At 39.0% G+C, this 20,888-nt stretch overlaps 4 protein-coding genes across 6 annotated transcripts in view; 2 read left to right on the forward strand and 2 right to left on the reverse strand.

The window, feature by feature from the left end:
- The first annotated feature begins 3,053 nt into the window (after positions 1-3,053).
- Positions 3,054-4,970, forward strand: LOC114524041 (CAP-Gly domain-containing linker protein 2-like). The gene is made up of 2 exons (XM_028545151.1): positions 3,054-3,429; positions 4,377-4,970. Exons 1-2 carry the CDS (start codon positions 3,136-3,138, stop codon positions 4,857-4,859), a joined length of 777 nt encoding a protein of 258 aa, XP_028400952.1. The 5' UTR covers positions 3,054-3,135; the 3' UTR covers positions 4,860-4,970.
- A 1,378-nt stretch (positions 4,971-6,348) lies between these two features.
- Positions 6,349-9,555, forward strand: LOC114524051 (tropomyosin-like). The gene is made up of 4 exons (XM_028545162.1): positions 6,349-6,579; positions 8,086-8,207; positions 8,612-8,936; positions 9,145-9,555. Exons 1-4 carry the CDS (start codon positions 6,458-6,460, stop codon positions 9,362-9,364), a joined length of 789 nt encoding a protein of 262 aa, XP_028400963.1. The 5' UTR covers positions 6,349-6,457; the 3' UTR covers positions 9,365-9,555.
- A 434-nt stretch (positions 9,556-9,989) lies between these two features.
- LOC114524068 (proline-rich protein 11-like) lies at positions 9,990-14,628 on the reverse strand. The gene is made up of 7 exons (XM_028545183.1): positions 14,176-14,628; positions 13,408-13,533; positions 13,130-13,279; positions 12,047-12,333; positions 11,377-11,536; positions 11,089-11,148; positions 9,990-10,690 (listed from the first exon to the last, which is right to left on the reverse strand). The coding sequence occupies exons 1-7, from the start codon at positions 14,569-14,571 to the stop codon at positions 10,634-10,636; spliced, it is 1,236 nt and encodes a 411-aa protein (XP_028400984.1). The 5' UTR covers positions 14,572-14,628; the 3' UTR covers positions 9,990-10,633.
- A 408-nt stretch (positions 14,629-15,036) lies between these two features.
- The window catches only part of LOC114524000 (protein sidekick-2-like), a 38,974-nt gene continuing 33,122 nt past the window's right edge, over positions 15,037-20,888 (reverse strand). For all 3 annotated transcript variants that reach the window (XM_028545096.1, XM_028545095.1, XM_028545097.1), the window contains 11 exons: positions 20,435-20,739; positions 20,064-20,214; positions 19,349-19,633; positions 18,943-19,248; positions 18,414-18,716; positions 17,925-18,221; positions 17,692-17,736; positions 16,834-16,942; positions 16,536-16,613; positions 16,188-16,261; positions 15,037-16,097 (listed from right to left, as the gene is read on the reverse strand). In XM_028545096.1, coding sequence (XP_028400897.1) covers positions 15,175-16,097; positions 16,188-16,261; positions 16,536-16,613; positions 16,834-16,942; positions 17,692-17,736; positions 17,925-18,221; positions 18,414-18,716; positions 18,943-19,248; positions 19,349-19,633; positions 20,064-20,214; positions 20,435-20,739 — 2,876 coding nt within the window. In that variant the 3' untranslated portion in view covers positions 15,037-15,174. The remainder of the gene's footprint in view (positions 16,098-16,187; positions 16,262-16,535; positions 16,614-16,833; positions 16,943-17,691; positions 17,737-17,924; positions 18,222-18,413; positions 18,717-18,942; positions 19,249-19,348; positions 19,634-20,063; positions 20,215-20,434; positions 20,740-20,888) is intronic.

Raw genomic sequence — 20,888 nt, forward strand, 5'->3', positions numbered from 1 at the left:
CACGGGCAGATTCTCCGATGATGGTCCGAAGGCGATTTTGTTTATTTTGTGTGCTTTTGAAAGATGGTATTTATAGAAGTGATACTTTTGGAAGCAATGTTTCCACTACAAAGTTACATTACTAAAATTCTTTTTTATATTTCAACAACCAAATAGCAAATCTTGTTTTTTTTAAGATGAGATTCATGAGAGGTAAATTATGGCTAAAGAAGCCCGTTCGCAAGATGAAATAATATAAAATTGCAGGCTTTCAAATTAAAACTCCTGAGCCTTCTCTTCCATAAGAAAACTCCTGAGCCTTCTCTTCCAAATCTCAACATTTTGTGTTAGGCTTCTATGTGTGAGCTCTATATATATATAGAGAGAAATTATATAGATAGAGCTCACTGGGGCTGCCCTGCATAATTAACAGCGCGCGCTTACAAGCCTGCGACTAGGCTGTCATATCACCTGACTTGGTCTCATCCAATGGTCTCATCATAGTCTCATGCTTGGCTGCATCACTGCAACTACCAGAAGAAGATTCTCTGCAATTGTTATTATATTTTTTCGTGCGTGTTTTTTAACTGGCCCCGTCTTCGTAATTTCGCCAGGTCATCTTCTGAATTAATGCCATATGGCTTCATCCGTCGTGAAGGGAGAAAAAATAATCATCCATGATCAAAGACCCAACCTTGAAGACAACGATTCAGACGATTTTACTATATATAAAAAAAAGTTGAAAAAGGATCATAGTTCCAACAGGAAGCGCAAATACCCATTACGATCCAGGTCTTCAAATATGACAGCTACTAAAACAACTGATGTTGAATCTAATTCAGAAAGTGATAACTTGGACAATGAACAAAAATGCTCAAATACAGTGAAGCTACAAGAACCTATAATTGATCCTGATTTAGAAGAGGGTAACAGTTTCAAGGGAAAGGAAACATGTACCCCATCAAAAGGGCAAATACTCATGACGATCCACAGGAAGGGCAAATACTCATTACGATCCAGGTCTTCAAACATGACAACAATTAACCTTGGTGCTGGAGAGGACTCTGTTGTAAGGGGGAGAAACATTGATTCAAGAAGATCAAAAGAATCAAAACTAGAATCAACTGATGTAGAATCTAATTCAAAAAGTGATAACTTGGACAAGAAACAAAAATGCTTAAAAACAGTGAAACTACAAGAACCTATAGTTGATCCTGATTTAGAAGAGGATAGCAGTTTCAAGGGAAAGGAAACATGCACCCCATCAAAACAACACAGAAAGGCAAACGACAAGCTTGATGGTAATGATCTAGCTTATCTTTCATCAGTGACATCTCAAGATCTTGATGACAGGTCAGATGATGAAATGTCTGAAGTGTTTGATGTTCTTGGAAATGATAAAGAAATTAAACAAGCTGAAACAGAATTAAACAATAATGTTGATTCTGTGCAAGTTGAAAATACCAGTGCTGCATTTGATAATGAAAAGACAGTGAAAAGCAACAACACTGAGAGGTTAATGGAGGAAGAAGGTGCAAGTGCTTTAACACCTAATGATACCCACCTCAAGAAGAAGATGGAGGGAAATAATAGCAATGATGTTCAAGTAGAGCTCAAAGGATCTAAATGTCCCACTTCCCAATTTATAGTAATGAAAAGAGTCCTCATGATACGGTGTAGAACACAGGCCACTTTGCCACAGATCTTTTTCAGTTTGTTCAGGACCAATGCAAATGTGAATCACGCCATAGCATTTCTGAATCATAAAGATACTACGCATGTTTGGAGAATGAAAGAGGATAAAGTTTTGATCGAAAACAATGTAAAAGGTATGAGAGAAATCATTGCCAAACGCGGAGTTGAAGCTGTTCAAAAACGGCGGAAATTCCTTCAACTATGTTAAGAGATTGAGCCTGGTACACTAGTGTAAAAATATTTAAGTTGTGATAAGATGTAAAAATATTTAAGTTGTGTTAAAAATATTTAAGTTGTGTTAAAAATATTTAAGTTGTGTTAAAAATATCTAAGTTGTGTTAAAAATATTTAAGTTGTGTTAAAAATATTTAAGTTGTGTTAAAAATATTTAAGTTGTGGCAAAAAGGATGGTGAAGTGCCATTCAACAGACTATATATTTAGGTTCAAATGGGGATTTGAGAGACACAAAATAAAGGTCATCTTTAGAAAGCTCTTAATTTCCTTGAAAATATCTAGCCTGATCCTTTAAGATGTTCATAAAAGATTTTAAAAAAGCTAGATGAACTACCTTCACTAAATGATGTTATATTCTTTAAAATGTTGTATTACGTAACTAGCCGTTCTTCACCATTGATATTGACATTCTGTTAACATGCAGTTGATAAAGATTGAAATATATAATCAATCATATTCCTAGTTAAAGCTTTTTCATTGATGTTTAATTTTTGGCAGTTTTGTTTTTATTAAAGGTTGAAGTTATGAAATTTGTAAGTTATTCTTTACCGGTTTTAAGGTGGTCTTACACAAAATTTTGGTATAAAATCGTAAATTTTGCCCAATTTGAAAAATACTGAAAATATCATCTTTGCTCTTTCCCCCATCCTATTCCAAGTTTTTTTCCTTCATAGTCGCACGAAAAAGGGAAAAAACCCGCACTTTTAGCATGGTCACCATGAAATTCACGCATAGCAAGGCCCTTAGCAACCTCTGTTTACTACACCAAAAACCCCCCCTGTTTTCTGGTCTTTTCAAAAAAGCTTTACAGTGCCTACAAGCTAATTTACTTATTTATGTGATGTCTCCATGCAAACTTACAAGAATATTATAACTTAGTAATTGTTGGCATTATTATGGGACACTATTGTTAATTTGATATTAGAAAATAAAAGAAAGCAACTTTAATGCCTTAAAAAATACTGCCTTTTCTTGATACCTTTCGTGGAAATTTTATGGAAATTTAAACATGTTGTTTGTGGAATTTTTGTTCAATTTATGGGAATTCCAGCTTTGCTTGATGTAAATTTTAAATTTGAAAGTGGAAGCACTGAACACAGGTCAAGCGATCACGTGCACTGGATTTGGATTCGGGTGGCAAATTTCTTTGCAGTAAAAACTGTTGTTACAGTTTCCAAATAAACAAAGATAAGTTTTCCACAATATTTTGCATTTTTGTGCGTAAGATGAGCGAAACGGTGGACGCCAAGCTTCTCATCGAGCAAGGAGATGTTGTGGGTATATTGAAAGCGAAATACTTCGCCGTGAAAGAGGCGATTTCTGATGCCGAAGAGCGGCACACGAAGGCTGTTGATGGTCTGAACGAGCCTAAAGCCAAGACTGTCATAGCAATGCACGAGGCCGAACTGTTGAAAGCGAGAATCGCGAAGACAAAGGAGAGCATTAGAGTAAAAAAGGAAGCGTTGAGCGAGGTTAAGGAAGATTTAGGCGAAGCGAACGAGGAGATACAAGAAAATAAGGTTGTTAATCAATTATTGAAAGGTTTTATGGGAGTGTTCCCACATCATAGCGAAGTGTGATATGAAAGCTGAGTCAGCAGGACTTTGACAAGTCTAGTTACTATAAAATCCTATTCACGAAGTCAGTTTTGTTGCTTTACGTCTATCCTAACCTTAGCACAAACCCTGTGTAAGAACCTTATTTCAAGCTCTTTTAAAATCCTAGTGTTGTTCCATGATACAATTCACAAGTATAAAAAAAATATAATAGAATTTACAAGAGTAAATATAGCTCAGTGGCTGGCCAGGTTGTGGAACCTCAGACATAAAGTTCCGTAGAACCTCAGACTTATGCTCTGGGCTAGGGCAGCTGTGTTTAACCTTCCCGTACACTACAGACCAAAGCCTAGTTTTGACTTGTAGTACAATGCACATTTCTGACCCAGTACAATAGGTGGTCTAAACTAGGCCTGACAGACAGGCTTTATGGCAACCTTGTACCCAGGGTAATTTTGCTGTGTTAGAGGGGGGAGAGACCACCGCCGCAAAATCTTTGCCACAGTGTGGACTGTGGAACAGAGGTAAAAAGACCCTGTGTACAAGGTTAGCTTTATGGTAGTGTTACAAGGCCCTCAGTCTGGGCCTAGCCTAGACCTAATCAAGTAGTATGTCTTAAGAAAAAATGTTGTGAAAACATTGCATTTTGCAATATTCCCTCAAGTTTAACTTGTTTTCTCACCCATACAAACATGTGAAACAAATTTAGCCCCTGATATTGCAAATATGTCTCCTGTCAAATGCAGAAAGGATTTTACAAAAATTGTTCTTGCTGTTAGCCCATATGTTTTGAGTTGCTGGTTGGTCAATATAATCACAAGCTACACCTTTTGAGGAGGGGGGGGGGGGGCTACACCATGTGTAATTTCTAAGCATTGCTGTGGAATTGACAACTTCATCTACTACTCTAGGGTTGGAGAGCAGAATTCAAAGAACGCGAGTCGGCCAGAGTCCAAGAGCTTGAAGAGCTTGAAGACAAATGCAAAGATGCCAAAGAATTACTTTTCGAGACCAACCGAAAATTTAGCGAAGCCACTCGATCGTTGGCGATGAGAGAGTTCGATCTGGAGGCGGTAACTAAGCGCATACACGTGGCACTCGAGGACATTCAGGAGCACGAGGAGATTCACAAAGAAAGCGCGCAACAGATGGCGCATGCGGAGAAACGAGGCGGGAAGACCGCTGAAAGAAAGTTGGAAAAAGAGCAGCAAATCGAGGCGATGGTGAATCAGATCGAGGCCATTGATGACCGCACGGAGGATGCGTTAAGAAGCATCTCGAAACTGGAGTTAAAACGGGAGTTTATCTTGGATCAAGTCAACTATTGGCGCGAAAAGACCAAGATGCTTCACGATGAGGTCAACCGGATGAATCAGGAAGACTGGGGCTCGTAATGAAATCGAGGCTTGAATGAATGCATATTGCATGATATATTTGTTTTGACGTATATGTAAATAACTATGGACAAGGACATGAGTAATAAAGATTTTTTCTCTTGAAAAGAACTCGTGTTTAAAACTTGTATAACCAGGGAGTCTTCAACTGGTAACTAACAACTTCGTATTGAATTTCGTATATTTCGTAAGCTAAAGGCCTTCGAAGTCAGGAGAGTTTCTGAGAACTTCATATACTTTCATACTTACACACAAAAGCCCGTTTTCCATGATGAATAATTTCGCAGAACAAAAAACGGATTTCAGATTTTGCTTCGCGCGATTTGAGAAGCCTGAGCTGGGTTTGTTGGGAATTTGGGACTGGTAGGGAGAAATTGAAAAGTGCAACGTGTTAAGTGAACGAATGTTTAGTAAAAATAATTTTACACGACGTTTCTCAAGCCACAGGGTTCCGCGGGCGCGGTAGCTTACAATCAAAGAAACAAATTGCAATATGGTACAATGTAGCAAAAATAACACTATCTAATGGGTGAAATAATAGACTAATAGTATTAAGGTTACGGTAATAGTGTTAAAGTTAAGTTAGGTCAGGATTCGCGTTAGAAATTGAGCAAATGTTACCGAAAATTCCAACGGAAATTGGCCAAGATATCTTCTAGTGCACGTTCCGTTAAAATGCGGGCTAAATGCAGAAACTGATAAAAGTCGTTATACTCAATTACTATTACATAATGAGTTTATATGAATGGAACAGCGGTGAATGAATCACGCTGATTACGCTAAAAACACCAGGAAACCTAATCAGCATCTGAAAATATCAAAATCATCTGTGACCAAGTTCCAAGCAAAATTTTATCCAAAAGCAAGCATTTCCACACAAATTCTACTGGATTATGGACCATTTAAACACGCCAGTCAGTTCAAAACATATTTCCACGTCAAAGATCAATTTTTAGCGACCATGTTTTCCCGTCCGTAATGTCAATTACACCCATGCATGCCGAGGTTTTGTTCGTAGGGATTTGGGGATAATTTTGAATAATAAATAACGTTTCAAAGACGTCATGTTTAAGACTGAAAGTTTTAAGACTTGATGAGAAATAAAATGGATGATAATTTGCGGCATAATTTAGAATTTTTTAGCGCGTTTTCAGTTAAAATTCGACTAAAATCGACACAAAATCTATACCATAGTCAATGATCATCAGTAAATTTACATTGCACCGTAATGCATGCGATACGAACCTTTTTTCTGTCTGTTAAAATATTTATTGAAAAAAAAATTTGTCGCAAGTTTTCTAGAAAGCCATACCACCCAAATGTCTGAAAACATCGCAGATATTTTCTTTCGTCCTAATATTTTGAAACAGCAGACATTTGTCGTGTGCTAGGCTAAATTGATAAATATTATGTAAAAGGCATTGTACTTCAGCGCTTTGTATAAACAGCTTCCTGCTGGTTCTGCACAAAAAGGGGACATTTTTTAGCTAGCTACCGCAGCTAGGCAATACACACACGCTATCGAGTCCCGGCCTTGAGTGCATCTGGTTCGAATTCTCCTCTGTTCGAAGAATAACTGCTTGTATATTTCGTCCAAGATGTCAAAACAACAGAGTTTAGACAAGGTTCGTGATACTTTGGTAAAATTGAAGGAAAATATCGATACAGCTGAAGACAGATATCACGAAGCGAAAACAGCTCGTGTTGAGGCAGACTCGAGGTAAACATTTGCTTTTTTATTCCAGACGGTATTCTCAAAAATCCTAAAATATTTTCTATATCGAGTTGCGACATTAACATGTCAACAGAAATTCGAATCTATTCTTTGGAATTCTGTTTACACTTTTTAAAAAGGAATAGTTGTAGAACACAATTTGGATTTGTTTCACACTGCTTGCTTCGAACTAGCTTTTAGAGGAGCTGAATTTGTCAAAAAACCTTCGTGTTTTGAAATGACAACTAAAAAAGAGGGCTTTTTTAATGGTATGACTAAAACAGTTGGTAGGATTCGAAACAGTTGGTCACGTGACCCTACCATCCCATTTAACGGATAATGTGTCAGAATAACCTCCTGGGGAGGTTTCTGAAGACAGTCGACACGCCGCCTCTAGTTCAGCCGTCTTAACCTTAGTGTAGCTCAGAGAACATAGAGAACATATGGCGTCAGTACCCAAACGAGGAAACACGTTGATATAAATAGGAATTGCAGCGGTTTAAGAGGTTTGAGAAATGATTTATATTGCGTAGATGTTTGTGGTCAATTAATGGACCTTTCCCAATATGACCTTTCATGATAATATTAAAGCATAATAAGACTATAATGCTTGCCAGAATCATATAATTTATGGCAAATTGCAAGTTGATACTTGCAAAATATCTTAGTCTTATAGGTTAAATCAGTACAATGACGTGATATGAAATGTCGTAATGGGGGTAATTTAGAGAGGGCAAGTTTGTCCAGGCGGCTGGTGCGTTTCTGGTACATATTGTAGCCTTCAAATTTGGTCGGTCACTGGTCACCGTCAATAGTGATCTTTATCTGGTTACTTCATTTTTCGATCATGTTATAGTATCTATGAGATTCCAAGCACCCTCCCCCTAAATAACCGGTGGTTACAGTGTGATAAATAGACATTACTTACATGGTTGGCGAGTGCGTACGATTTTTATGCACGAGTTGTTAAGGATCGCAAAACGAACGAGTGATTTGCGATTCTTCACAACGATTACATTATAAAAATCATACAAACGAGCCAACCATGAAGTAATTTGTTTATTAAATGTGTATAGAGATGAGTTTGACAACGACATGCTTTTAATAAAAAAAACACAACGAGGAACAAAAATCGAAATTTTATGCATCAAAACTTGTTTATTACCGTTCAGTTTCTTTGTAATTTTGTTCAATAGAAGTTAGATATTCTTTTCGGAAGATTTTATAATGTGCTGAATGTGAAAATGTCTTGAATATGAGAATTGAATCTCATTCGTGTATTTCGACGCCATCTTGAAAAAAAATGTAAACAAATTGCCGCCCAAACGACATGTTTCACGTGTGAAGAGCATCGTACGTCCAATCAAAAGCCGTGTATGGCAATTTTTCACACGTGAAAAACATCGTACGTCAAAATCAAATTGTATGAAATTAGTTCCCACAGTGAAATACGATTTTTATTTCATCATTCTGCTGTGCATAAATCTCTTTACACATAATAAACTTGTTTAGACTCGAGAAGGCCGAAGAAGAGGCGGAAAGTTATCGACGTCGTTATAAACTTTTGGAGTTTGACTTGGAGAAAGCCAAGAAGAATTTAGTCGAGAAACAAGAACGACTGGCTCATCACGAAGGTGGGGAGAATGTTTTTTTTTCACATTGCTTATTGCTATTAACAGGGATGTAGTTACAGACCAGCCGAGCGATATCGCAACTCAAAGTTGCTTGATAATCGAGTCATGTTGTTTATCACTTGTTAGCATTCCAGAGGCCATTTGTTCGAAAGGTGGAAAAAGTTCTCACAAAAATCACTATCTACTGGATAGTGATTATCTCAAACATTAAAAAAAATTTACACCACTTGGCATGGCCAAGATTGAACTTCACAATTTTGAAGTCAAAATACTTTTAACGAGTATAAAATCAATCTAACTAGCTTTATCGTTTTTCAAAGCTTTTTTACGACGGTTGAAAAAGTCACTACGCAGTGGATTACTTTATCCACCTTTCGAACAACCGTATAATTCATTGGTTTCAGGTCGTTCCTTGGACGACGATGAGAAACGCAGGGAGTACGAAGAAACCGAGATGGAACGAGACGATCAGCTCATCTCGATCGAAGAAGAAGCGTTGACTGCCAAGCAACAAGCTCACGAACATGCCCACATTTTGATGGAGACACAGCGAAAACTGCAAGTCATTGAAGGGGAGTTCGATAAGGCGTGCCAAAAGGCGGATGCAGCCGATGCGAAAGAACAGGGCCTCCTAAGCTTGATCGAGAGGAATGGCGAAGAACTGAGGTCGCTCGAAGACCGCGACAATGAAGCGGCGGAACGCGAAATCGAGGCTGAAGAGAAACTGAGGTTTGTTTCTGCGAGATTAGCTAGGAATTAGCATTAGGACCTATCCTTTTTGAAGCCAGAGCGAAAAGTATGCGAACTTGTCACTCCAGCAACATATCTAGCTCACCGCAGGAGCCCTCTATCATCGTCATTGCCACAACATCACATACACCAGAAGGGGAGGGGGGGAGCATAGAGGTACTATAATTGCACCTATTATTCATCTTAGGTTTTTAGAGGAGCAACTCAAAGAGGCAGTGGCGAGAGCAGAGGACGCAGAACGTGATGTAGTCAGAAATGAAAATATCGTGGCCAGTATAAGAAGCGACCTTCAATCTTTGCACGACAAACGCGCGCAAGTCGATAAAGAAATCGAGAATATGGACGACCTGGTTCTAGGACTGGCCTCTGCCGATGATTTTGAAGCGAAACCCGAGGAAGAGGGCTGAGGCGAGTGAGACTTGTATAGTGTAGTTTAAACCACAGGTTTTATAAATGCAGTGAATATATTGACTGCCTTCTTGTGTATTGACTGACGCTGGTGAATTAGTAGATTTTTAACGTTAACCTTGAAGTTAGAATGAATTATTCCAAGACTTTTTTAATTGGTAGTTGACATAAATAAATGAAATGAAGTTTTGATATGTCTGTTTCTTGTAGAAATAGCAAGAGCGCGGTTGCCAGTGGGTTTAGATTCGACTTTCTTTCCGCTATCTTAATTTCAAGAGGAATAGACCTTTCCTCTTTTAGCTTTCAAGCGCGCAATGCATGACGGTAGTTGATTATTAAGCGACTTTGAGTTGCGATATCGCTCTTCTTAGAAGCGATTTTGTTTTTGAGAAAAAACTAAATCGCTCCTGAACATGGCGAAATCACTCAAACTGACCTCGATTGACGGTATTGCTTTATGAAAAAATGCCCTTTGGAATACCGGCCAAATGTTATGCTGCGCAAAATGTGACATGTGTCACTGACAATGATTCTGTGATACGCAAATCTAATCAATTTAAATTCAATATATCAGTTTTATTGATTACACTAGTAGCTACGTTATAAATTAAATTATTCTAGTGTCGATGGATCATTAGCGATGAATCCGTCCGTATAACGCTCAGTGAACTGAAACCAGTTACATTGAACATCAATTTGAAAAGTGCAACAGTTACTTTCATAAAACACAAACAAGGGCTTGGATTATCTATTGAGCAATACAATGATTACTCATTCTATACAGCAATTTGAAACTCCTAAAATGGCGGCTTATTAACATTCCGACTTCGAATGCGACAAAGAAATCCAGTCTAATTTTATCTCAGTGCATTTATGTTTTCCTGATTTCGCGGTACATTTCAAGCCATCTCCAGCCAGCCAGAGACCTAACTCCTTCTTAGAAGTGTCTAAGTTTCATAGATATATGAGACAGATAAGTCCGCGTAAGATTTCCCCGTCACCCGCCACATATATCATCATCATGTTATATGCAGCCCAGCAAAGTGGTCAGCCCTGCACGGCTGGCTGGCCCGGCGTGGCTATAACCTATACCCTTCCCTGCACCCCCGCCTAAAATATTATAGCCCGAGCATTTGGCTGCAAACGTAAAATTCGGTCCATCCAAAAAGAAAAATTTGTCATTTGGAATCGCCATTGTAAATTTACAATTTTAAAAATTGACTACCTTGCAATACCAAGGAATTATTGGAAACCTCATTTTGAACGCTTTACCTCATAGCTTGCAGTCGTGTCAGTGGCGAACATGGACTGGTTTGGGTGAAACTCTGCAACGAAAAATATTCGAAAATCAAATTTGAGGAAAAGTCTGCATGCGCACCGGTTTTTATCATATCCGGCAAAATATAAAGAGCCTGCTGGTAGCCTGGCGAAATTTTTCCAAACATCCTGAATTTCGAATTTTTAAACATGAAAACCAATTAGTTCATATTTATATAACATGGCAGTAATGTTGTCTGATTTTCAAAATACATCATTTTGAATGAATATAGAACGAGGTTGTGCATGAATATAGCAGTTAATTTTGAAATGTGAACAAAATGTTTACATTGTGAGCTTAGCACTAAAGGACCCATGAGTCGCATTCTCTGCCACATTAGGGAGCTTTAGCAGCGACTAAGAGAACGTTCTTAACCACCAACATAGAGTTTCAATTTTAACTTACCTTTTCCATAAAACTCTTGGTTTCATTAAACGAGTCCAAAGGAGAGGGTGGATTGGCGAACTACAACAATTATTAAATTTAAATTTAAAATTGGAAACTAAACTACATTCATGTTGTTTTTTCGTGAGAACGCCATTGCGATTGGAAAAGTTAAAGGAAGACCCGGCCCCGGGATAATTACGAGATCAAGGCAGGCGAAGTAGGTCATTGGCATTGAGCAACGTGCTATATGTGGAACAGTTCTGTACGGTTCTTAAATAACTTCACAAAAATTGCTATGCCTGGTACCTTAAACTTCTTTTGTAACGCTCTGGTCATAATGGGCGTCAACCCATCACCAAAACACTGTTGTGGCTTGTTATTCGCGGGTGTTCCACCAGGACTTCGCTTGTTTTCAACCTTTCGTAAGTTGTGTCGTAGGAATGCGATTTGAGAGCGAGATGGGCTTCTGTCGTTGGGTAAAGGACAAAGTCTCGGTTAGTCTATTGGTCTTTTGTGTGATCGCGTACGGGTTTCAATTGTCAAGTCTAAGATTCTGGAATTAAAAATTCTGCCTCGAATTCTGCCTTTTCAGGTCATTGCTATAGAATATTGCGTCAACTAATTTTTTTCTCGCAAAATTCGTTTTAAAACATTTCGAATCGACCAATGCATGACTTTCGTTTCATTAAAATTATAACCACTTGGAGACAATTAGCTACCAGTAGCAGTAAACAGAAAGGGACTTTGAAGCAAGGTTGAGAAATTACATTTACAAATTGTTATTATAATTAGAATTTCGAATCCCAATATGGCTTAATTAATTTGAAACCTGAATGCTTTTTCCAAATTTCTTCTTTTGTCGACTCTTTGAGCCGTCGGAATTCGAATTTTTCAGAAAGTTATGAATTGTTTGCATTATTTTACCAATAAATACATTTCAATTTGTAGAGAATTAACCGAACTAAAGTCAACAAACCTTTTTTTAGCGCTATTTCCATTGGTTTGTGTTTTTCGTAAAGATACTTTTCGAATATCTTTCAACGTTATAAATGGATGATTATTCGCGTCAACCCCCCGGCTGGGTGACACAAATTTCCCGTTGGAACGTTTCCTTAGACCAAACTTCACGGGGGAGGCCGGTATGTTTTCTTTTTCCTGCTTTTCTACGCGTGTTATTTTTCGTAATTTAACGCTCGTCAGTTGTTCAAGAGATATACAAACATTTGTTGCAGGGTCGCTGGATTTTTCGTCTTGCTTGCTTGCCTGAAGGAAAAGTACATTTTTTTAAAAAAAATATGATGTGAAAAGGTTTGTATTGAGCTCGGAAGAGAATCAAGCGATTGAAAATTCGTTTTGATAAAATAAAGATGGCGCCATGTCGATCGAAAATATAATACTTTTTTTGCATGCGATAAATATATAGATTGATTAATAATATTGGGGAGGAATATCCACTTTTTGACAAACTTTTGTGACAGCAAAAAAATAATAGGTATTTAAAAGCTTTCAGCAAAAAATATGAATATATCTTCGTCATGCGAAAGAGCTGGCTTGTTGATATCGGCGTATGTCGCTTTCATTCGGGAATTATGCCTTTGCCTTTGGGGCGGCTTTGTTGACAAAAATAGTGCGGCTTGCCAAAAAGGTTTTTCAGATCTAGATGGCGCCATCTTATTTTCTTCTTGCTATTATAAAAGAGAATGTTGGTCGATTATCGACATGTCGCTATCTTTCCACAAAAAAGGACGGCTTGTCAAGGCGAATTAGGAAAAGATTAAGTTCGATTGAACTTCACCAATGCCAAGATATATTACGATGATATGGACTGCAACTGAGTTTGCGAAACGGCTTTATATTACAGAAAACTGCATATCGCATTCTGAGGTAAGTTCTCTCACTTCCCTCATTCGACGCATTTTTTAGTTAAATCTTTTGAAAGTAATATTTTGGTTAACATTTGGAGAGGGGCTATAGGCAACAGTGATGGCCGGTGGCCTTTGGTGGGTTTGTTGCATGGAAGTTTAGTTATGTCTTATGAAACATGTTATTATTAGCCCACCTTTTTTTTCTTGAATGTAATAACTGGTGGTGGTTTGCACACTGGAGGGGGAGGGGGTGGGGGAGGAGGTGGTGGTAATGAGGGGGGTGCAGGAACACCTGAGGACACACTGGGTAAAGTCATTGTGCTTGATGGATGGTGACTTGAATTCTGTAAATAAGTCAATAACTTATTAAATATCTACAATTATATATTAACTGCCCCATACCTGAACTATAGCAACTTTAAGTCTAGATTTCTGTCTGGCCTATAATTTCTTCATGAATATATATACATACATCTGTCACATCCCTTTTTAGTCTTTTTAATTCTCGTTCAACTTCTTCCAGCCTGCTGGATATTTCATCTAACTTGCGTTTGTACGGCCTCATAGGGAACACTGTATCACCAACATAACCCACCATCTATATATAAGCATATACCAAACACATTATGGGGGCTATAATTTATACATGTGAGTAAAACTGCAGCTAAATTATCAAATGAATGATGTCTATACAGCTAATTGCATAAGGGTGTCCTTCAACAAGCTAAAAAGTAATAGCTAAGCACAAGAAGATCTGAGTAATTATTTATCAAAAGCAATAATTAATATGTTGACATAAACTGTAGACATGACGGTAGCTTTGTTTCAAAGATTTCAGACTACTGACTAACTACTCCTCATTTTATCTTTGGTGTATACTTGGCATCTACATTCCAGCTATTTCAAGGTCAACCTGCATTATCCAGCTAGTTAGCTGTAAACAGCAAAATTGCTCCCAAGCGACTGAAATATATGTTCATGAAATGTTCATGAAAGTTAAGCCTAAATTAGGCTATTGCAACTTAACTACTTACACAAGTCTTTTAAGACTTATGCAGCTTATTATTATAGGCCATACCTTATTTACAATTGGGTATTAAATAACCATTAATATTTATATGGATGTCCATATAAATGATAGCATTGAGTTTCATGAGGCATACACAATAGACACTATACTTAAGTTCATGTACTGAGGATAGCCTAGTAAAAAAATATTTTGAAAATTTATGAACATTACCGTTTTAATCTTCGAGTATCCATTGGCCATTGAATATGAAATAGCGCTATGAACGTTCTGTTTTCCTCGATTTACAACATCTAAACTTGCATGAATCTTATGATTACAAAGTACCATGCATGTACAAAGAAAATGAACTGGTTTCGAAGCCGTATTGCTCAAAGATTTTATCAAACAACTGGCAAGCCTTTTAGCACTTCTAGATGAAACCGTTTTGTCTGGTTCTTGTTCAGATTCTATCCTGCCGTGGCCATTTTTATCGCTTGATGAAGATTTGTTGTTGTATAAAACGTTCGCCTTTCTCCGTTTCGACGTACGTTGTAGCGACCAATTTCGCTTGGATTTTAACTGTTTTTGTTTCTGTTTATTCCTCTGACGTTTGGACAGCTTAGCCATTGTATTTCGTGAGAATTTTGTAGACAAATTTAAAAGAAATAAAAATCTAGTATATAATATTTTTCTCCGCTAAATGCCTAAAAATTCGAATGCTCGGCTAAAATTTAAAGAGCCAATCAAATTCCGCGTAGAAGAAAGCGGGGCGGTCACACAGCTACTCACAGTGAGCAAATTATGCTAATTACATTCTACAATCAATCACTGGATTTCAGATATCACTTCGCGTCGCGCGAATACTATGAAATTCGTCTAGTGGATAACGGGCTTAAATCCACCATTTTTTGTGATGTGAAAACAACAATTTTCCACTTGATAGATGTGAATGAATGTGTAAGATATCGGTGCAGCAAAGATTGCATAAACAAAACTCCGATGCCAAAAAACCACGAGTGTCGTCACCATTTCTCTCTTTTATTTTGTACATCTTGGCCAAATTTTAATCTGAGATGTTTAATATTTTCATGAACCCGCTTTTGTGGAACTTTCGCGAAACCAAAAAATCAGTATAAATACGCGTATATGCAAAGTCTCGCACATTTCAATTTGCGCGCCCGTCTAGCATGCTAACGTCCATTCTTAATTTCCTTGTGGAGGTGGAATAGTTCAAAAAAGTTCAGAAAAGGAAGGTATACGTTGCAGTTGAGGTGGATTAACCAGGTTACGTAACCCACCGAAATCGACGGAATAGCGCGGCATATTTGGATGATGGTGTGTGCTCCTTCTGCGATCTGATTCGCTCATAGGAATACTCGATATTGGACTCGATGTCATAGGTGGGAGCGATGCTGGGTAACTGCGTATTTGTTGTGTATGCGTGCGAAGTATCGGTACTGGAGACACGTGCATATCACCGCTGATATCCGTTCCTGATCCAGCGGCATACTTCGGTTCATAGAACGACTCGATCAGAGTCTGAGTGTCGGATGGCTGATCGTAGCTTTTCGTACCATAACTGTGGTCAACTTGCGTCAAAACTGCAGGACCTTGCGTGAAATCTGAACGTGCAATATCATTTCTGGAAACGGCACCAGCAGTGTTCATATTTACTGTAGGCAATATCTTTTGTTTTGCGATTATTGAAGTGAATTTTGATAGCTGAGGGACAATGGAGGGTAACTTTGGATTTGGAAATTTTTGCTTGCGTTTATCCTTCTTACGTGGTGCAGTGGAAGGCTTGGGATTCGAAGAGACAGTAGATGATTTGTTTGTACTTGAATTGGGATCGAAAGGTAGTTTGATGAATACAGATGAAAGCGTTGCTTCCAATGGAATAACAGGTGGTATTATTGTATTTTTTGGCACAACAGGTGGTATGACGGTATTCACGCCTTTAGGTCGCGCATCAACACCGATTGACCCGATATCAGAGGATTTGTAAACATCAGTCTGTCGGGTTGCGGTAACATAAATATCATGACTGGAGGAATCCTGCAGTGCGTTTCCATAAATATCTTGATTTCGAACAGTATAGTTGTCCCCTCTGGTCATTCCGTACAAATCATCAGCTGAAATATGTTCCTGCAGCACTACGAGTAACGTAAGGTAGTGTTAGGAAAGTCGCTCGAATTTCAACAATTGCATTCATAATTTCCTAAGCAAAATTTTCATTGACATACCTTTTTGTTTTCTCACTGGTGCATCCTGATAGTCGTCGAGCTCAGAGTACGCAGAACCCAGTCCATCCGACTCGCTATGAAATATTGAGAAAGTGAAAGTTACAAATATATCAAGAAACACCAGACGCCCTTGGAAAAATGTAATAAGGTTGTAACCACACCGCTTTCCCCCCAAAAAAATAAGGGAATTGTCACAATCCTACACTGAGTGGTTTGACCAGCAAAGATTGGGAATGTGGAAAGTGTTTATATAGTTGTAATCCTAACAATCTCAGTGATGTGATAATGTCATAGGAGTATCTTGGTGTTAAATTCATATTGGTGTATGTCAGTTTTCAGTAATGGAACCTTATTTCCTTTCTTTTTCGTTTACGGCATCGCGCACGTCTTCTCCGTCTTCTTGACTCAATCTTCAGCCTTCTCGCCCTGAAGAGGAGGAAAAACACGACTAGAAATTGGACAAATACTTCCCGCGAAAACCAAAAGTACTTAGGCCACTTACGTGAACAACGACGCAATTTTAACTAGGAACTACGCGGCTAGTCAATAAACTAGGGTCAGCCTGTGCAATCAAGATCGCAATGACACATTATAAAGTTAGATGTAAAATTGCAACTCGCAGGCTATAACCAAAGAGTACAACTACCTGGTGTTTGGAAGCATTCCTTTATTCCACATAATACTGAGAACAAAACCAGCAACCATTATTATTAACAAGATAGATACACCAGTTGTAATTTCACTGGATGGTTTACCTAATGAAGAACAACACAATCAAACAGTCGCAAGAATGTCTGGTGTAAACAGTGGCGTAGGAAGGGGTGGCACTGGGGGCACGTGCCCCCCCAAGATTTTTCAAGGGACCAAAAGTGCCCTTTTTGTGAAAAAAAAGCCTTTTTGGAAAGCGAAAAGAAAGAAAAAAGTATCTACTATTTCCCAATAATCCTTAAATTGAGAGGGATTTGCGGCCATTTCAGAGGCATATATCTCAAGATTTTCTCGGGGGACCATGCCCCCGGACCCCCCTAGCCGTCCGAAGCCCAAAAAATACGAAAAATGCTATGCGGTCGGCGGTCCCTGAATCAAACCGTCCCTATATATATATTTTTTTATTAACCATTTTAACCGTCATTTTTATTAACCAAAAGTGCCCCTAGAAGCTGGTGCCCCCTCAACCTCTGGATGCTTCCTACGCCCTTGGGTGTAAATATGGCGCAAAGCGAAACTAGCCCTTAAGGCAAGCTGACGAATAGGCCTGTTACAGAACGCCTTTAATGCAGACCTTCAATGGATTTGAAACGCATCACGCATGGGCGTTTTCAAGAGAAATACATCGGGCAGAACAGAATATACGAATATGCATCCGCCCCCCTAATTATCGAATTCATTTTCTGCCCTGAACGCAAAAGCTGGCAATTTTGCAATCTTTATTGTTAGATCTGTGTAAGAATAAAGCGAACTAGTTGTTGGCGACATACCAAGCATAAAAATTAAAACAAATTACCCCTGTTGCTATCGTCATTGGATTTGTCTGTTCGTGCGACATGACCTACAAAACACAAATCATTTCATCACCGACACAAAAAAGGAACTTTGAAAGAATATTTTCTTGAATATTTGCTTGACGGTCCAAACTTTATTGTGATTGAATTATTCATCTTCATCCAACTTTATCCTAAGACTGGCTGGTTACAGTCAAGGGATTGACTAAGGCCCTATTGCATGGTAACAGCATACCTTCACTGCGTTTGTGAATGATAACCGCTGGCCCGAATCCTCCAGCGGTTCCAGCTTTAATGTGAAATATATAATCAGTGCGCGGACTCAGATTCGAGATCCTCCACGACGTGTTGTTATCACGCGCCAGGGATCTTGCAATTTTCTCAACTTTCGAGCCCGCCATTTCCTCGAAGACTTCCACTTCGTACAGGGCAATGACGCCATTTCGTTTCTCTTTTTCGGGAGGAGACCACGTGATCTCGATGGAACTCGTGGTTACGGACTTAATTGCCACCCTTGGTGGTTCTGAAGGAGCTTAAGGTAAAAAAGGTCAGAGTCAAAATATAGATAAAATATAGCTAAACAGAACAAATTACAACGCACAAAAAACAGCCCTAACTAATACAACTTATTCGTAAAGGGGATTGCTGTAAGACCACATATAACTCTATCTACAAAACCATAGAACAACAGAAACTCCGTAAATTGTAAGCATTTTTTCTACACCTGCTTCTCCAGTGCGTTGGTCTAAATATCGTGCTGGACCGTAACCTATTGCGGTCTTGGCTTCGACGTGTATATTATACAAAGTGTAAGGCTTCAGTTCGTCGACGCTGTACATGTTCATCGCCTTCTCAGGCAAGGTGACGTAATTCCTACACGGGACCCTCGAGCGTTTTTCCTTGATGCACAGGCGGTAACCAATGATGACGCCATTTTGTTTCTTCGCTTCGGGAGGTCTCCAGAAAATGTGCAGGATTCGCGCCGCGACCCGAACTGCGTACATCGACGTTGGTGGCCCAGACGGAGCTGTCACAAAAGGATTATATATGAAGCATTAGATGTGCACAGTTGTTGAAATAGACAATCTGGACAATAGGCATTTTTTTGGCGAAAAACATTACCGAAAAAACCACCCTACAATTAGCCTAAAACTTGAATACTTAAATCTGTCACTTGTAACATAAATGAAATAGAGCCCTTGTAAGGTTAGGAAAATTTTAGTAATAGTCATCTTTCACATTTTTCAATGTACCTGCTGGAAGAGTTGTGCTATAAAGCACTGCCTTGGGGCTCCACCCGGGGATTTTAGTTGCTGCCATGACAACCAACATGTACTCTGTGTACGGCCGCAGTCCTTCGTTTATCTTGTGACGCGGGCGCGTGCCCGGAAGTAATATAATATTTGCGCAGTCTGTTTCCAAGCTCGCTTCTTGATAACATATACCGTAAAATATAATAATTCCATTGGCAAGGCTTCTGTGTGGAATTGACCATGACAGTTCTATGCTGGTTCCTGTGATAGTTTGAGCTCGAAGATCTCGCGGAGGACCGCTTGGTACTATGGGAAGGACGAAATACATAAAAAAACCTGTTTTATGATTATTCGGCAATTTTTCAATCGACCAGAGGACTGGGCCTAGTCATTTTTAACAACCTACCCGATTGATTTGTCTGGTCCCTAAGCAGCACAGGTGGCCCATATCCAGCTACAGTTCCCGCTGAGATCTCGATGTCGTAATTGGTGTGTGGAATCAGCTCTGTTACATTATACGTGGTAGCATTATGGTCAACATAAGCACAGCGACGTTCATCTGACGAGCTCAGTTTATGACAAATCTTGTAGCCAAAGATCATTCCGTTGTCTACCACTGAAGGCAATGGTTGCCACGAGACCTGGATGGACCAGGCTGTCTTGTGAAGAACTGCAGCTGTTGGTCTAATTGCTATGGAATACGAATGGTGTAATTGATCATGTAAGAATTTAATACGACAAGAAAATGATCGAATAGCGTGAAGACAACAAATGTCGTAACCCCCTATTCACCTTTATTAACAACTTCCGATTGCATGCATTCTAGTGAAGTGTACATTTCAGACATCTTGGATTGCACTCAGTAACAATGTCTTCAACATAACACTGAATTTACACGAACAGTTGATCAAAAGATAAAGGACATTGAAGAGATTTTTTCATAACTATCGAGTATCGTACATTCATCATATTGTAACACATTATACATTCACCTTTTTGGGCCTGGTACTGGAGAAAACGCTTCCTCTTTCCCTCCCAAAAAATGGTATTTGTACAACTGCTTTTAAGCCTTAAACCTCTGTCTCTTGATATATCTTGATGGAATACGATAGTCTACCTACCAGGTGCGCAGCCAAAGATCTGAACTCCCATACACGGGTGGAGCCCGACGAAAGCGAGAACACGGAACCGAACAAAGCGAGCAAAAATCGGTTCATCGATGAAATACGTCACCAGTCTTCCCTCAATCGTTTTGTTGTTTCCATAAACTACCTGAACAAGAGATAGACTTGAAGAGGCTTTGGATCACATGCAAGAGTTGAAATGAGAGTTATACCAATAATCCTTTGAAACTCTGCGTCTATCAAAATGGCTGGTAAACACGGGTGCGCAAAGGATCACTGGGACGATACTTACAGTTTGAAAGCGAACTATATCTATTAACCACAAAATACTATTCTATTGTGCTAACATAAAGTGCTAACAAAAGTACCGTTTTGCCGCTGACATTAACATACTGCCAGTTCACGTTGTTCAGACTATGCGAAACTTCATAGGACGAAACCCAACTCTTCCAATGCTCATCGTGGCGTCGTGTGGCCACGCCAGTGACTCGTAAAGGTCCGCCAAAGTCAACCTGCACAAAGGTGTTGTTTTTCAGGCCGCTATCACACCAAGGCCGGTAGCCATCGATACGCGCATGGTGAGGCGCATATCCCCGACCGAGAAAACCACTGGCGCTAAAACTGTCTTCGCTCACATAGTCACCGCTGTGCAATAAAGGAAGATCGCACTCTCCTATGGGAAATAAATTCGAAACAAGATCCTCATTTTGGGTCCAAATTGCCTTCAAAGATGAGGGCAAAATACCCTTCTAGGAATGGAAATTTTACCTTAAGCCATCTTAAATAAGATTAAATGGTAAATCTGTTTAATTGCTTACTAGT

This window comes from Dendronephthya gigantea, unplaced genomic scaffold (genome assembly GCF_004324835.1).
Source record: "Dendronephthya gigantea isolate DGI-Jeju-01 unplaced genomic scaffold, DenGig_1.0 000029F, whole genome shotgun sequence".
NCBI classification, from domain to species: Eukaryota; Metazoa; Cnidaria; class Anthozoa; order Malacalcyonacea; family Nephtheidae; genus Dendronephthya; species Dendronephthya gigantea.

What these genes read in the sequence shown, in the direction of transcription:
- LOC114524068 (XM_028545183.1), bottom strand. Translation starts at nt 14,571, where the DNA reads ATGGCTAAGCTGTCCAAACGTCAGAGGAATAAACAGAAACAAAAACAG. An exon ending in GATACTCGAAGATTAAAACG is followed by an intron (nt 13,534 to 14,175) that starts GTAATGTTCATA and finishes GCTTATATATAG; the next exon opens with ATGGTGGGTTATGTTGGTGA. An exon ending in CGTTACAAAAGAAGTTTAAG is followed by an intron (nt 11,149 to 11,376) that starts GTACCAGGCATA and finishes TAATTGTTGTAG; the next exon opens with TTCGCCAATCCACCCTCTCC.
- LOC114524041 (XM_028545151.1), top strand. Translation starts at nt 3,136, where the DNA reads ATGAGCGAAACGGTGGACGCCAAGCTTCTCATCGAGCAAGGAGATGTT. An exon ending in AGGAGATACAAGAAAATAAG is followed by an intron (nt 3,430 to 4,376) that starts GTTGTTAATCAA and finishes CTACTACTCTAG; the next exon opens with GGTTGGAGAGCAGAATTCAA.
- LOC114524051 (XM_028545162.1), top strand. Translation starts at nt 6,458, where the DNA reads ATGTCAAAACAACAGAGTTTAGACAAGGTTCGTGATACTTTGGTAAAA. An exon ending in CGTGTTGAGGCAGACTCGAG is followed by an intron (nt 6,580 to 8,085) that starts GTAAACATTTGC and finishes AAACTTGTTTAG; the next exon opens with ACTCGAGAAGGCCGAAGAAG. An exon ending in ACGACTGGCTCATCACGAAG is followed by an intron (nt 8,208 to 8,611) that starts GTGGGGAGAATG and finishes CATTGGTTTCAG; the next exon opens with GTCGTTCCTTGGACGACGAT.